Source organism: Leucoraja erinacea, chromosome 2 (genome assembly GCF_028641065.1).
Source record: "Leucoraja erinacea ecotype New England chromosome 2, Leri_hhj_1, whole genome shotgun sequence".
Taxonomy (NCBI): Eukaryota; Metazoa; Chordata; class Chondrichthyes; order Rajiformes; family Rajidae; genus Leucoraja; species Leucoraja erinaceus.
The window spans coordinates 137787643-137803353 of NC_073378.1; the positions used below are offsets into that span (position 1 = coordinate 137787643).

Sequence of the window (15711 nt, forward strand, 5' to 3'; positions counted from 1 at the left end):
AATATTTAGGAGCCATTTTAATGTAACTTCCAGAAACATGTCGATATTTCTCCCTCCCATCCTTTTCAAACAATGGCTTGAATTTGGTCAGAACTGCTGGAGCCCGCCTTGTCACAATATGTGGAATATTTACCTTACTCATGATGTTACATTTCTTGACAATAACTGTGGGGATTATTGGTATTTTCGGAGAGGATGATGACCCATGAAAGGAGCTTTTATCTTTGTGGTATTTGATGGCGGCCGATGGCCACAAGATGGCGGCCGGGCTTCGTCCCACGTGACCAGGCTGGCGGCGCAGCTCTCGCGAGAGCCGCTGTGCCGAACTGCCGGGGCGCGCGGAGATCTCGCGGGAAGCGGTCGGGTCGGGACGGCAGGGGACGGGACGGCGGGTGCATGGCGTCGCTGGCGAGCTTCCCTCAGGTAATGGCGGGGACCGGGCAAGCCGAGCCGAGCCGTGTGGGGACTGGGGAACCGAGGTGGCGGGTGCATGGCGAGCTTCCGTCAGGCAATGGCGGGGACCGGGCCGTGTCGTGGTGGAGGTCGGGCCTGGTCGGTGGGGGGAAGCCTGGGTCGGGCCGTGTGTGGGGGGGGGGGGAGCCGGGCCATGAGTGGGGGAGGGGGGAGGTAGGGCCGTGTAGGTAGGGTGGGGGTGGGGGGAGCCGGGCCATGAGGGGGGTTAGGGCCGTGTAGGTAGGGTGGGGGGGGGGGGGGAGGTAGGGCCGTGTAGGGGGGTTTGGGGGAGCCGGACCGTGAGGGGGGGGGGGGGGGGTAGGGCCCGTGGGGGGGGGGGGTGGGGGAGCCGCCGGGGGGGGGGGGGGGGGGGGAGGTAGGGCCGTGTAGTTGCCGCCGTGAGGGGGGGCGGTCCCGCACCGCCCGGCGGCAACCACGCGGTGAACACACCAGCCTTAGAGCCCGCAGCGTGTGGCACACGGGGAGGGGAGACCAGTGGAGGGTGAAGGGAGAGCGAGGGACTGTGGGGAGGATTGGGGGATACCTGGGTGAGTGTAGTGTTCGGGAGGTAGATGGGAGACCCGTGGTGGTAGGGGAGTGAAGACCGGGGGGGGGGGACCAGGATTGAATGGCCTAGGGGGTTGAGGGTGGGAGATGGACGAGTGGGGCTGGGGTGCGGAGGAAGACTGGGGGAGTAGCGAGAACCCGGGAAAGATGTGTGGAGACAACTGGCGAGGAGCGACAAGGGAGCCGGGGGGGGGGGGGGGGGGGTAACGTTTCGGGGCTGATAGATGTGGGGAAATAAAAATAGGCGGATGCGGGATGAACAAGGTCAGGATGGTATTAGGGTGTGCAGGAAGAGGTGGGCTTGGGGGTATGGAGTGGTTTTGGTGAGTGGAATGGGCTGTATTGATACATGGAAATTGGGGTGTTGAGTATGGAGATGGGTTTGCTGGCAGCGTGGAGGGTAAATGGTGGGAAGGGCTGGTTTTGGTGTGAATTGGACTTTTGCTGGGAGCAGCAGTGGGAATAAGGATGCTGATGTTTATGCGAATGGTGTTCAACAAACTTCAAGCTGTCAATTGTTTATCTTCAGAAAACTGATAATTGGGTTATGGGTGAATGATCGCTGCTGAAGCGGCCCAGAGAGGTCTAGGGTGAGGCGAATCATTTGTATTTAAGCTGTAGTTAAATGTTTGGTCAGCCATTCAGGTCCACTTGAATTACCTGTTTGAAAATGGTGTGAAGCTCGCATCTCTGGGGCATTTAAGTAAGAGCATGTAATTTTAAAATTAGAGCTTGCTTTATTGAAAACAGTTGTATTCTTAAGCTTGACATGATGGCATGCACATCTTGTGCAGGTGGGCAAGGCCATTTATTGCTCTGTGCAATCATGGTATTCTTTGTTCAATCCAATAGATGCTGGAACCCTTGGGAAGCCCCACTTTGCAGATGATGCTGGTAGGTTTTTGAAGATGTTTCATTGCTCCACGATCATTTTGTCAACAGGAAAATGATATATAACGTGCACTTAATTGGAACAGGCTCAGATAGTAGTAGAGGGTGAGTGCCCAGGTTAGGCTCATATACCCATATAACAATTTACAGCACGGAAACAGGCCATCTCGACCCTTCTAGTCCGTGCCGAACACTTATTCTCCCCATGTCCCATATACATGCGCTCAGACCATAACCCTCCATTCCTTTCCCGTCCATATAACTATCCAATTTATTTTTAAATGATAAAAACGAACCTGCCTCCACCACCTTCACTGGAAGCTCATTCCACACAGCCACCACTCTCTCAGTAAAGAAGTTCCCCCTCATGTTACCCCTAAACTTCAGTCCCTTAATTCTCAAGTCATGTCCCCTTGTTTGAATCTTCCCTACTCTCAGTGGGAAAAGCTTATCCACGTCAACTCTGTCTATCCCTCATCATTTTAAAGACCTCTATCAAGTCCCCCCTTAACCTTCTGCACTCCAAAGAATAAAGCCCTAACTTGTTCAACCTTTCTCTGTAACTTAGTTGCTGAAACCCAGGCAACATTCTAGTAAATCTCCTCTGTACTCTCTATTTTGTTGACCTCCTTCCTATAATTAGGCGACCAAAATTGTGCACTATATTCCAGAATTGGCCTCACCAATGCCTTGTACAATTTTAACATTACATCCCAACTTCTATACTCAGTCATTATTAATACTGACAGAGGAAACAGCCATATTCTTTCATTTAATTCATCAAATGCTGTTGTTACTGGCAAAACTATCATTTATTTCCCATTTTTAGTTGCCATTGATAAAATGGTGGTCAGTCTTGAACAGCTGCAGTCTAGTCCTTCTGGTGAAGATCCCCAAATGCGGCTGAGATTTAGTCCCTCAATGGAACACCAGTGCCCAACCTTTAGCCCCTTTTCATCATATGAGGTATCAGGAGATTTCCTTGCCTGTGTTTAACTTGCTGCCATAAGATGTCATGATGGCTGGATTCTTATTTTGACAACTCCCAAGGATTTCTCCAGGATGTTTCTTGAAATGGAGCATTTCAGTTATGAGGAGAAACTGGACTAGATTTATTTTCCTTGGAGTGGGGGTGGCTGACGGAAGGCCTGGTTTGGGTATACAAAATTATGTTGGGCATGGATAGAAAGGACAAAGAAACTTTTTCCTGAAGGCAGACCTGTCCACAACTAGAAGGCATGGATCAAAGGTAAGGAATAGGAAATTTAAAGGGCACCTGAAGAGGAATTTATTTCGCCCAAAAGGTAATTGGAATCTTTAGCACACTGGACAAAGAGGCAGATACTTTCACAATTTAAGTAGTGCCTAAATTGCCAAGACATCGGCCATAAGATGAGAGCTGGATTATGCAATCTGTGTAAATGATACCCGATGACTGGTATAGATGTGCTGTGCTGATGGGTCAAAGTGCCCACTTCTGTGAATTTTGACAACTTCCTGCCTGTTCAGAGGTGTCAAGTTATACAGCATGGAACCAGGTCCTTTGGCCCAATTTGTCCATGCTGGCCAAGGGCCTATTTTGTGCTGAATGACTTTATGACTCTACAAGGCGCCGAACAGAGCTTGTCCCACTTGCCTGTGCTGACCTATTTTCCTCCAAACCTTTCCTTTCCACGTACAAGTGTCTTGAATGTCCTAAATGTACCTGCCTCCACTGCTTCCTCTAGCAGCTGCTCTCATCTATTTTCCTATCTGATCTTTTCTAAATCTTTCCCCTTCCATCTTTATGCCTTCTAGTTTTAGACTGTACCACCTTGGGGAAAATACTGTAGCTATTCACCTTATCTATGCCTGTCATGGTGCTTCAGTGAAAAAAAAGGCCTCTTTATAACTCAAGCTTTCCCAGTAACATCCTCAAATCTAGTTTGCATTCTTTCAAGTTTAAAACATCCTCCTATAGTAGGGCAACCAGAACTCTATACGCTGTTCGAAGGCAAGTGCTAGATGTCGTCTTCTATACCCTGTCTACCTGTGTTACCTTTCATAGAACTATGTACCTGCACTCTTCGGTCTAAATGTGGATAATGTGGAGTACCTTGTGGATAAATATGAGGTTATCCACTTTAGTGTCGAGAACAAGAAGGCAGATTATTATCTGAATGGTGTCAGTTTAGGAAAAGGGGAGGTGCAATGAGACCTAGGTGTCCTTGTACATTAATCACTGAAAGTAAGCATGCAGGTACAGCAGGCAGTGAAGAAAGCTAATGGCATGTTGGCATTCATAGCGAGAGGATTTGAGTATAGGAACAAGGAGGTCTGTCTGCAGTTGTACAGGGCCCTGGTGAGACCGCACCTGGTGTTGTGTGCAGTTTTGGTCTCCTAATTTGAGGAAGGACATTTGAGGGAGTGCAGTGTTGGTTCACCAGGTTAATTCCTGGAATGGCGGGACTGACATATGATGAAAGAATGGGTCGACTGGGCTTATTTATATTGACTTGAATTTAGAAAGATGAGAAGGGATCTGATAAAAACATGTTGTGAATCTGTGGAATTCTCTGCCACAGAAGGCAATGGAGGCCAATTACTGGATATATTCAAGAGAGAGTTAGATATAGCTCTTCAGGCTAATGGAATCGAGGGATATGGGGAGAAAGCAGCAACAGGGTTCTGATTCTGGATGATCAGCCATGATTATATTGAATGGCAGTGCTGGCTCGAAGGCCAACTCCTGCACCTGTTTTCGATGTCTGTTATATTTCACACTCCCCACGAGCCCTCCCATTTACTGTGTAAATCCTGCCCTAGCTTGTCTTTCCAAAATACAATAGTTTGCACTTATCTGAATTAATCTTTCTGCCATTCCTTGGGCCAGTGGTGATTTATTATCAAATGTACCCAGATGCAGTGAAATTCCTTTTTGTGCAGACGATTCACTAAAAATCTTACTATGCTTAAGCGCATCAATACAAATACAAGAGTGTACGGACATAAATTATGCTGAGGCAGGCACTGGGTTGGGGTTTCAGGGGCGATGCTGTTGATGTCCTCCACCGTTGAAGACTGTCTGAATCTGCCTGCTCAGCAACATCCAATCCAATTGATCCCCACAGCTACTGGAAAGCCTCCAGCAGCCCATTCCATCAATAATCGACCTAGACACATTAAGCTTGCAAAAGCGCTATCCCTTGATCCACATGGCCTTGGGTAATTTTAGATGACCATTACTGTCTGCTGTACCAACAATTTTAGTGTCATCTGAAAACGTAGTAAGCATGCCACCTACATTCACATCCAAATTGATCATATAGATAATGAACAACAGTGGCTCCAGCACCAATCCTTGTGGCACACACTTATTTCATGCATGGGATTTCTCCGCGGATTTTGAAATTCGTTAAAAAAAATCTAAATCTCTATAAACCTATAAATGGCTTTCCATGGGACAGTGGGAGGATGGGACGCCGATTGGACGAGAGGGAAGTTGGTCAGCAGGCAGTGGGCGGGACATGATGATTCAGCGCGATGATTGGAGGAGAGAGGCGGAATGGGGGGGGGTGGAATTGAGGATAGGGAGAGGTGATTGGAGGCGTCTGGGGGGGCGGGACAAGGCGAGGCCTGGTGGAGGGAGGCGCTGGGGCCGGGAACACAGGTAGTGGTGGCCCTGGGGGAGGGCAGTGGGAGAGTGGGCACTGGACTGGGAAAGGACGGGGTGCAGCTGCAGGGCCGGGGCCTTTTTCAGTGACAATAAGCGTTTTAAAGCAAGTAGAGAGGGTTTGATGAGCAGAGTTGTGGGGGGGGGGGTCCCTGTGAATGTGAGTAAAGGTGAGCGGACGTCCCTGTGAGGGAGCAGTTAGGGGTTCTCTGAGTGTGAGCAGTGAGTGAGCAAAGGTGAGGGGTTTTCTGTGCGTGTGAGTAAAGGTAGGGGGGGAGGACCGAAGCGGGCTCGAAGGGCCGAATGGCCTACTCCTGCACCTATTGTCTATTGACCCTGTGAGCAGTGAGGGGTTCCCTGTAAGTGAGCAGTGAGGGGGTCTCTGTGAATGTGAGCAACGGCAAGGGGGGGGGGGGGGGGGGGGGGGGGTCCCTGTGAATGTGAGCAGTGAGGGGTTCTGTGTGAGTGTGAGTGGGGAAGACCCTGAGAGAAATTAATGGTAAACAGCCATTTCAAGGTACAATTATCAAAACAAAAATCTGCTGGACCCCCATCTCTCTTCCTCTTTTTTCAGTTTTTCCTGTCCCATGCCTGCTCATTATAACATGCCTCCGGTTTGTTTAAGTTTTAAGCCGAGGTATGATGAATGGTCTGTATGGTTTTATTTCTGTTTTTATAGCTGTTTTATTTCTGCTTCAACATTACGGTATTACCTGTATTACAATATTTCTCAGCCATTTTAGAGGGCATGTAAGAGTCATCCATGTATGATCACAAAATTCCATATAGAATAAAGGAAACTTTTTCTTTCCTTATGCGATACGATATGCCATTTATTGTCACTATACATGTACAGTGAAACTGAAAGCTGCTCGTACTCAGTGCATACATACAATTTAGCACAAAAAAAAAACAAGAAACAGAAAAAACAAAAAACAAACAGAAGGGAGATGGGGGGGGGGGGAGGGGGAATAGGTGCACAAATTCTGCGGCGCTACACATATATACATATATACAGATGGAAGTCCGTGTTGGGCGGTGTAGTCAGTGCATGTGTGAATTTGAATTTATAGTAGTTATAATTCTCGGAAAGCAACTATTCCTGAGTCTGTTTGTCCTGGATTTGATGCACCTATAGCGCCTTCCAGAGGGCAGCAGGTCGAACAGTCCAAACGCAGGATGGGAGTTGTCTTTGATGATCTTCTTTGCCCTGCTAAGGCAGCGGGAGGTGTAGATGTCCATCAGGGAGGGGAGAGGGCAGCCAATGATCCTCTGCGCTGTCCTGGTTACCCTCTGAAGCCTCTCCCTGTCTGCCATGGTGCAGCTGCCATACCATGCTGTAATGCAGTATGTCAGCAGGCTCTCGATGGACGAGCGGTAGAAGGTCAGCAGCAGGTTAGAGTCCAGGTTGTGCTTCCTGAGGACCCTCAGGAAGTGCAGCCGCTGCTGAGCCTTCTTGATGACCGCTGTCGTGTTGTCCGTCCAGGAGATGTCAGCAGCGATATGGACACCGAGAAACCGGAAGGTGTTGACCCTCTCCACACACTCGCCGTTGATGTGTAGGGGGGCTAAGTCGGTGCTGTGCCTCCTGAAGTCGACAATGAGCTCTTTTGTTTTCCTGGTGTTCAGAGCCAGATTGTTTTCTGAGCACCAGGTTGTCAACTTCAGGACTTCCTATCTGTGCTCGCTAATTATAGATTTTCTCTGGAGCAAGTGACATCTAACCTGTCCCAACCCACAGAATCGTGTTTCCGCATGATCCTTTCATTCTGATGAGTGATCAACCTTTCCTCAAGACAACTCCTCCATTCCCAAAATCACGCTAGTGAGGAGACCAAAATTGTACATTTAATTGGAACCAGTACTTAGAATTAAGCTTCCACAGTGGAAATTTTGTACATCCAATTCTTGGAATAGTTGTTTAAAATATACCCCAAGTACAGATCGTAATAGACTACTTAACAGCAGCATTTGTTAATATGTAAGCTGTGTGCTGCAGATTACTGATAAAACATTTTCCCTCCTCCCACCTCTGTCCTCCAGAGCTGCTGCCTGACTCAGATTTACTCCAGCACTGTCTTCTATTTGATTGTATCCAATGCTGTTTGTGAACTGGTGACTTTGTAAGATCATAAAAACTGCAGGTGTTGGTTATCTAGGGTGCTGATTGATCCATATTGGGGGCAATCTGAGTGATTTGGGCACAGGTAATTGTTTGAGATAGCATTTTATCCTTGTGTTATCTTATGTGGTTGGAAGACATTAGTTTTCCTGATGGTAGCAGCAAGATAAGAGAGTGACCAGGGTGGTTTGGGTCCTTGATGATGCTGGCTGCCTTTTTTGAGGTAGCCCCTCCTGTAGATCCTTTGGATGGTGGGGAGGTTGGTCCCTGTGATGGACGGGAAGTGTCCACTGCTCTCTGTTAGTCTCCTTCGTTCCCGGGCGTTTGAGTTGCCGAAGCAGGTCCAATTTGCCCACACTAGCCAACATGTCCCAACTATACTAGTCCCACCTGCCCGCATTTGGTCCGTATCCCTCCAAACCTGTTCTACCCATGTACTTGTCTTAACTGTTTCTTAAATGTTGGGATAGTCCCTGCCTTAACTACCGTCTCTGGCATCTTGTCCCATACATCCACCACCCTTTGTGTGAAGATGTTACTCCACTGATTCCTATTAAATCTTTTCCTCGTCACCTTAAACCTATGTCCTCTGGTCCTCGATTCACCTATTCTGGGCAAGAGATTCTGTGCATCTATCTGGTCTATTCCTCTCATTCCATCACTCTCATCATCCTGCACTGCAAGGAATAGAACTCCAGCCTACTCAACCTCTCCCTAAAGCTCAGACCCTGAGGAATGGTTGATGGAATTTCATGTAGATATATGTGAGGTGTTGCATTTTGGGAAGTCTAACATGGGCAGGACCTACACAGTGAATGGTAGGGCTCTGGGGAGTGTTGTCGAGCAGAGAGATCTAGGAGTGGAGGTGCATTGTTCCTTGGAGATGCAGGTAGATAAGGTGGTCAAAAAGGCGTTTGGAACATTGGCCTTCGTCAGAGAGTATTGAGTATAGAAGGTAGACACAAAATGCTGGAGTAACTCAGCAGGACAGCAGCATCTCTGGAGAGAAGGAATGGGCCACATTTCAGATCAAGACCCTTCAGAGGTTATTTTGCAGTTGTATAAGACGTTGGTGAGGCCACAATTAGAGTATTGTGTTCAGTTTAGGTCACCCTGTTAAACAAACAATGTTGTCAAGCTGGAAAGGATGCAGAGAAGATCTACAAGGATGTTGCCAGGACTCGGCCTGAACTATAGGGAGAGGTTGAGCAGGCTAGGACTTTATTCCTTGGAGTGCTGGAGGATGAGGGGCGAACTTATGAAGGTGTACAAAATCAAGAGAGGAATAGATTGGTTAAATGCACAGTCTTTTGCCCAGATTAGAGAAATCGACAACCAGAGGACATGGGTTCAAGGTGAGGAGGAAAGATTTAGTAGGAACCTGAAGGGTAACTTTATTAAACAAAGGATGGGGGGGGGGGGGGGGTATATGAAACGAGTTGCTCGTGGAGGTAGTTGAGGAAGGTACTATAGTAACTTTTAAGAAACATTTGGACAGGTGCACGGATAGGACAGGTTTAGAGAGATGGGCCAAACAAGCAGATGGGATTAGTGTAGATGCGCAGACATGTTGGTTGGCATGTGCAAGTTTGGCCGAAGGGCTTGTTTCTGTGCTTTTTAAAGTTTAGCTTAGCGATACAGCGTGGAAACAGGTCCTTCGATCCACCAGCCTTTCCAAGTGTTTCTCTATCCTTCTCCAAAGAATTAAAAAAAAAAAAGGTTTTAGGCTTGTAATTTCTTGTCTTATCCCTTCTTGAATACGTGAAAAGCTTTAGCTATGCTCCAGTCTTCCTGTACCTCGTTCATGGCAAATAATGACACAGAAATCTGTTAGTGCCCCGGTAATCTATTTGCTTGATGGCTTGGCAAACATTTCATTCACGGGTATTTGTCCATCTTAAAGTGCATCAATGGTTCTAAAATTTCCTTTCATAAAGTCATATGGGCCGTAAATCGGCCTTTCAACCCAACTGGTCCATGCCAATTAAGATGCCCGTCTATGCTATGAAATCTCCCTATCCAGGGAGCCAGTGGATGTGGTGTATCTGGACTGTCAAAAAACCTTTGACAAGGTCCCACACAAGAGATTAGTGTGCAAAATTAGATGTTGCGGGAGTTCAGAACCAGGGGTCACATTTTATGAATAAGGGGTAGGCCTTTAGGACTGAGATGAGGAAAAATTTCTACACCGAGAGAGTTGTGAATCTGTGGAATTCTCTGCCACAGAAGGCAGTGGATGTCAATTCGCTGGATGTTTTCATGAGAGAGTTAGATTTAGCTATTGGCGCTAAAGGAATCAAGGGATATGGGGAAAAAGCAGGAACGCGGTACTGATTTTAGATGATTAGCCATGATCATGGAAACATAGAAATTAGGTGCAGGAGTAGGCCATTCGGCCCTTCGAGCCTGCACCGCCATTCAATATGATCATGGCTGATCATCCAACTCGGTATCTCGTACCTGCCTTCTCTCCATACCCTCTGATCCCCTTAGCCACAAGGGCCACATCTAACTCCCTCATAAATATAGCCAATGAACTGGCCTCAACTACCCTCTGTGGCAGAGAGTTCCAGAGATTCACCACTCTCTGTGTGAAAAAGTTTTTCTCATCTCGGTTTTAAAGGATTTCCCCCTTATCTTTAAGCTGTGACCCCTTGTCCTGGACTTCCCCAACATCGGGAACAATCTTCCTGCATCTAGCCTGTCCAACCCCTTAAGAATTTTGTAAGTTTCTATAAGATTCCCTCTCAATCTCCTAAATTCTAGAGAGTATAAACTAAGTCTATCCAGTCTTTCTTCATAAGACAGTCCTGACATCCCAGGAATTAGTCTGGTGAACCTTCTCTGCACTCCCTCTATGGCAATAATGTCCTTCGTCAGATTTGGAGACCAAAACTGTACGCAATACTCCAGGTGTGCTCAACAAGACCCTGTACAACTGCAGTAGAACCACCCTGCTCCTATACTCAAATCCTTTTGCTATGAAAGCTAACATACCATTCGCTTTCTTCACTGCCTGCTGCACCTGCATGCCTACTTTCAATGACTGGTGTACCATGACACCCAGGTCTCGCTGCATCTCCCCTTTTCCTAATCGGCCACCATTTAGATAATAGTCTGCTTTCCTGTTTTTGCCATCAAAATGGATAACCTCACATTTATCCACATTATACTGCATCTGCCAAACATTTGCCCACTCACCCAGCCTATCCAAGTCACCTTGCAGTCTCCTAGCATCCTCCTCACAGCTAACACTGCCCCCCAGCTTAGTGTCATCCGCAAACTTGGAGATATTGCCTTCAATTCCCTCATCCAGATCATTAATATATATTGTAAATAGCTGGGGTCCCAGCACTGAGCCTTGCGGTACCCCACTAGTCACTGCCCGCCATTGTGATAAGGACCCGTTTACTCCTACTCTTTGCTTCCTGTTTGCCAGACAGTTCTCTATCCACATCAATACTGAACCCCTAATGCCGTGTGCTTTACGTTTGTATACAAATCTCTTATGTGGGACCTTGTCAAAAGCCTTCTGGAAGTCTAGATACACCACATCCACTGGTTCTCCCCGATCCACGCTACTAGTTACATCCTCGAGAAATTCTATAAGATTCGTCAGACATATAACCATATAACAATTACAGCACGGAAACAGGCCATCTCGACCCTTCTAGTCCGTGCCGAACACGTATTCTCCCCTAGTCCCATACACCTGCATTCAGACCATAACCCTCCATACCTTTCCCGTCCATATAACTATCCAATTTATTTTTAAATGATAAAAACGAACCTGCCTCCACCACCTTCACTGGAAGCTCATTCCACACAGCCACCACTCTCTGAGTAAAGAAGTTCCCCCTCATGTTACCCCTAAACGTCTGTCCCTTAATTCTCAAGTCATGTCCCCTTGTATGAATCTTCCCTACTCTCAGTGGGAAAAGCTTATCCACGTCACTCTGTCCATCCCTCATCATTTTAAAGACCTCTATCAAGTCCCCCCTTAACCTTCTGCGCTCCAAAGAATAAAGCCCTAACTTGTTCAACCTTTCTCTGTAACTTAGTTGCTGAAACCCAGACAACATTCTAGTAAATCTCCTCTGTACTCTCTCTATTTTGTTGACATCCTTCCTATAATTAGGCGACCAAAATTGTACACCATACTCCAAAATTGGCCTCACCAATGCCTTGTACAATTTTAACATTACATCCCAACTTCTATACTCAATGCTCTGATTTATAAAGACCAGCACACCAAAAGCTTTCTTTACCACCCTATCTACATGAGATTCCACTTTCAGGGAACTGTGCACAGTTATTCCCAGATCCCTCTGTTCACCTGCATTCTTCAATTCCCTACCTTTCGTAAATCCATGCTGACTTTGTCCAATGATTTCACCACTTTCCAAATGTGCTGCTATCCCATCTTTAATAACTGACTCTAGCAGTTTCCCCACTACTGATGTTAGACTAACTGGTCTGTAATTCCCCGTTTTCTCTCTCCCTCCCTTCTTAAAAAGTGGGGTTACGTTTGCTACCCGCCAATCTTCAGGAACTACTCCAGAATCTAAAGAGTTTTGAAAGATTATTACTAATGCATCCACTATTTCTGGAGCTACTTCCTTAGGCACTCTGGGATGCAGCCTATCTGGCCCTGGGGATTTATCGGCCTTTAGTCCATTCAATTTACCCAACACCACTTTTCGACTAACCTGGATTTCACTCAGTTCCTCCAACTCCTTTGACCCGCGGTCCCCTGCTATTTCCGGCAGATTATTTATGTCTTCCTTAGTGAAGACGGAACCAAAGTAGTTATTCAATTGGTCTGCCATGTCCTTGTTCCCCATGATCAAATCACCTGTTTCTGACTGCAAGGGACCAGCATTTGTTTTAACTAATCTCTTTCTTTTCACATATCTATAAAAACTTTTGCAGTCAGTTTTTATGTTCCCTGCCAGTTTTCTTTCATAATCATGTTGAATGGCGGCGCTGGCAAGAAGGGCCGAATGGCCTACTCCTGCACCTATTTTTCTATGTTTCTATCTGGTTGCCTGGGTTTGACCCATATCCCTCAAATCTTTGCTTTCCATGTACCTGTCTAATGTCCCGAAAACATTGTAATTGTACCTACCTGGCCCGCTTCCTTTGGCATCTTTGTACCATACATGTACTACCTTCTGTGGAAAATGCTGCCCCTTGGGTTCCTATTAAATATTTACCCTCTCAACTTAAACTTATGCCCACTAGTTCTTGATTTCGATATCCTGGGGTTAAGACTGCATGTGTTCATTCAATAGATGCTCCTCATGATTTTACCACTCAGTCTCGTGCTCCAAGGAATTAAGTCCCAGTTTGCCCACCCTCTCCTTATACTCAAATCCTGCGTCATCTTTGGAAATCTTATCTGCACTCTTTCCGCTTAGACATTTTTCCTACAGCTGGATACCAAAAACTGAACACAGTTTTCCCAAGATGACTCAAAAAACTGGAGTAACTCAGTGGGTCAGACAGCATTTCTGAGGAAAGGAATAGGTGATGTTTTGGGTTGAGACCCTTCTTCAGACTGAGAGTCAGGGGAAAGGGAAACAAGTGATATAGACGGTGATCACTGTCTCAACCCAAAACGTCACCTATTCCTTTCCCCAGAGATGCTGTCTGACCCATTGAGTTACTCCAGCTTTTTGTGTGTATGTTCGGTTTAAACCAGCATCTGCAGTTCCCTCCTACACAATATTCCCAAGTGCGGCCTCACTATTGTGTTATGCAACTGTAATATAACAATTTAATTTCTCTGCTCAATCCCCTTACTCATGAAGGCCAGTGTGCCAAAAACCATCTTCACCTTGTTCACCCGTGACACTGCTACCAGGCAACTGCTTGTACTGGATCCCTCTGCTCTACAGCCTATCCTAGAGCCCCACCAATCCCAAAGCTGACACGTTCTTGTATCTGTCCTCCATGGTGAATACCGATGCAAAGTATTAATTTTGGATATCATGTATATGCCCTGGCTTCACATAAAGTCCAATAGTTCTGTTTATCATCATTGGGCCTGTAGCCTTCTATGCTGTGGCGATTGACAAGACAACAAATTAAGAGCAGGGTAGGCCATCAGGCCCATTAAGCCCGGCCTGCCATTCAATATGGTAATGTCTGATTTAGGCTGGCTGCATTCCACAGTTGGACGTATTCTGCAGATGTAATAAAGCACAAATGGATACATGTAATTCCTAGGTATTTGCTCACCTAATATAACGCGTTTTGGAGCTTCTAATCCTGTTGTAAACAAAATTCAATCTGCTTCCTTCCAGGGTGGTGACATTATGAAGCTGGAAAATGGGCAGTCAAAGCTTGGGTTGCCACCTCTCAACCTTGAGCAGCAGGAGGCACTACAGAAGGTAAGTAACGAGCTGAAAGGCGGCTGACATTTAATGCATAGGAAAGTATTAGGAGGGTCGGGTACCACTGCTCTGGAAGCAAGGCCAATAAGAATGGGGGCACGGCAGCTTGGGTGGGGAGTGGTAGTTCAACCATCTTGATTGTAGAGATCTAGCCATCTCGTCTGTGTTCCTCTACAGAGGGAAAATTGTCATTAGCTCAATCCTGATATTAATCAGTCTGTAAAAACAAAAAAAATAGCCGTACCAGAGTCCCGGGTTCTATCCTGAGCTAAGGTGTTTGTGTGGAGTTTGCATGTTCTTTCTATGAGCATGTAGGTTTCCCCCATGTATTTTCCCACACACGAAAGACGTGCAGGCTTGTTGGCTAATTGGCCTCAAAATTACCTCGAATGTGTTGGGAGTGGATAATGTGGATAAATTAGAATTAGAAAAATTAGAATTACCTTTATTGTAATGTGAGGTTATCCACTTTGGTGGCAAGAACAGGAAGGCAGATCATTATCTGAATGGTGTCACATTAGGAAAAGGGGAGGTGCAACGAGACCTGGGTGTGCTTGTACATCATTCACTGACAGTAAGCATGCAGGTACAGCAGGCAGTGAAGAAAGCTAATGGCATGTTGGCCTTCATTGCAAGAGGATTTGACTATTGGAGCAAGGAAGTCCTAGTGCAGTTGTACAGGACCCTGGAGTATTGTGTGCAATTTTGGTCTCCTAATTTGAGGAAGGACACCAGGTATGGCCGCACCGACATATGAAATAATGAGTCAACTGGGCTTGTATTCACTCAAATTTAGAAGGATGAGAGGGGATCTTGTAGAAACATATAAAATTCTTAAAGGATTGGACAGGTTAGATGCAGGTAAAATGTTCCCAATGTTGGAGGAATCCAGAACCAGGAGTTACAGTTTAAGAATAAGTGGGTCGGCCATTTAGGACTGAGATGAGGAAAAACTTTTTCACCCAGAGAATTGTGAATCTGTGGAATTCTCTGACTCAGAAAGCAGTGCAGGCCAATTCACTGGATGTTTTCAAGAGAGAGTTAGATTTAGCTCTTGTGGCTAAAGGAATCAAGGGATTTGGGGGAAAAGCCGGAACGGGGTACTGATTTTAGATGATCCGCCATGATCACATTGAATGGCAGGTGCTGGCTTGAAGGGCTGAATGGCCTACTCCTGCATCTATTTTTCTATGTTTCTAAATGCTGAGTTGTCCCAGCAATGCTTCAGATTTTCACCTTTGCTTCCTTTCCTTTCCAGGCTAAGAAGTATGCAATGGAACAAAGCATCAAGAGTGTGTTAGTGAAGCAAACAATCGCTCACCAACAGCAGCAGCTTACCAATCTGCAGGTGAGCTCGAGATGGGCCCCACAGTACTGCTTTTGCAGCTTCTGTTGGTGCTCCGCTGCATAGCCTGTCTCAGTGGAGATTATTATAAAATGGTGTTGATCATATTGATGTGAAAGACTAAATCAACAGAACTGCATTTGCTAGAAATCTGAAAAAGAAAATGCTGAAATACTCGGCAGGTCTGTGGGAAGTGTTAATGTTTCGGGTGGAAATGTTATCAGAGCTGCTGAGCATTTCTTGCATTTTCTGTTTGAGATGCGAGTCTCCGTGCTCACCCATA

At 46.3% G+C, this 15711-nt stretch overlaps 1 protein-coding gene across 2 annotated transcripts in view; it reads left to right on the forward strand.

Annotated features, from left to right (window-relative positions):
* The first annotated feature begins 231 nt into the window (after nt 1–231).
* LOC129716019 (poly(U)-binding-splicing factor PUF60-like) overlaps nt 232–15711 on the forward strand; it is a 66631-nt gene continuing 51151 nt past the window's right edge. For both annotated transcript variants that reach the window (XM_055665896.1, XM_055665902.1), the window contains exons 1-4: nt 232–423; nt 1873–1914; nt 13994–14080; nt 15342–15431. In XM_055665896.1, coding sequence (XP_055521871.1) covers nt 247–423; nt 1873–1914; nt 13994–14080; nt 15342–15431 — 396 coding nt within the window. In that variant the 5' untranslated portion in view covers nt 232–246. The remainder of the gene's footprint in view (nt 424–1872; nt 1915–13993; nt 14081–15341; nt 15432–15711) is intronic.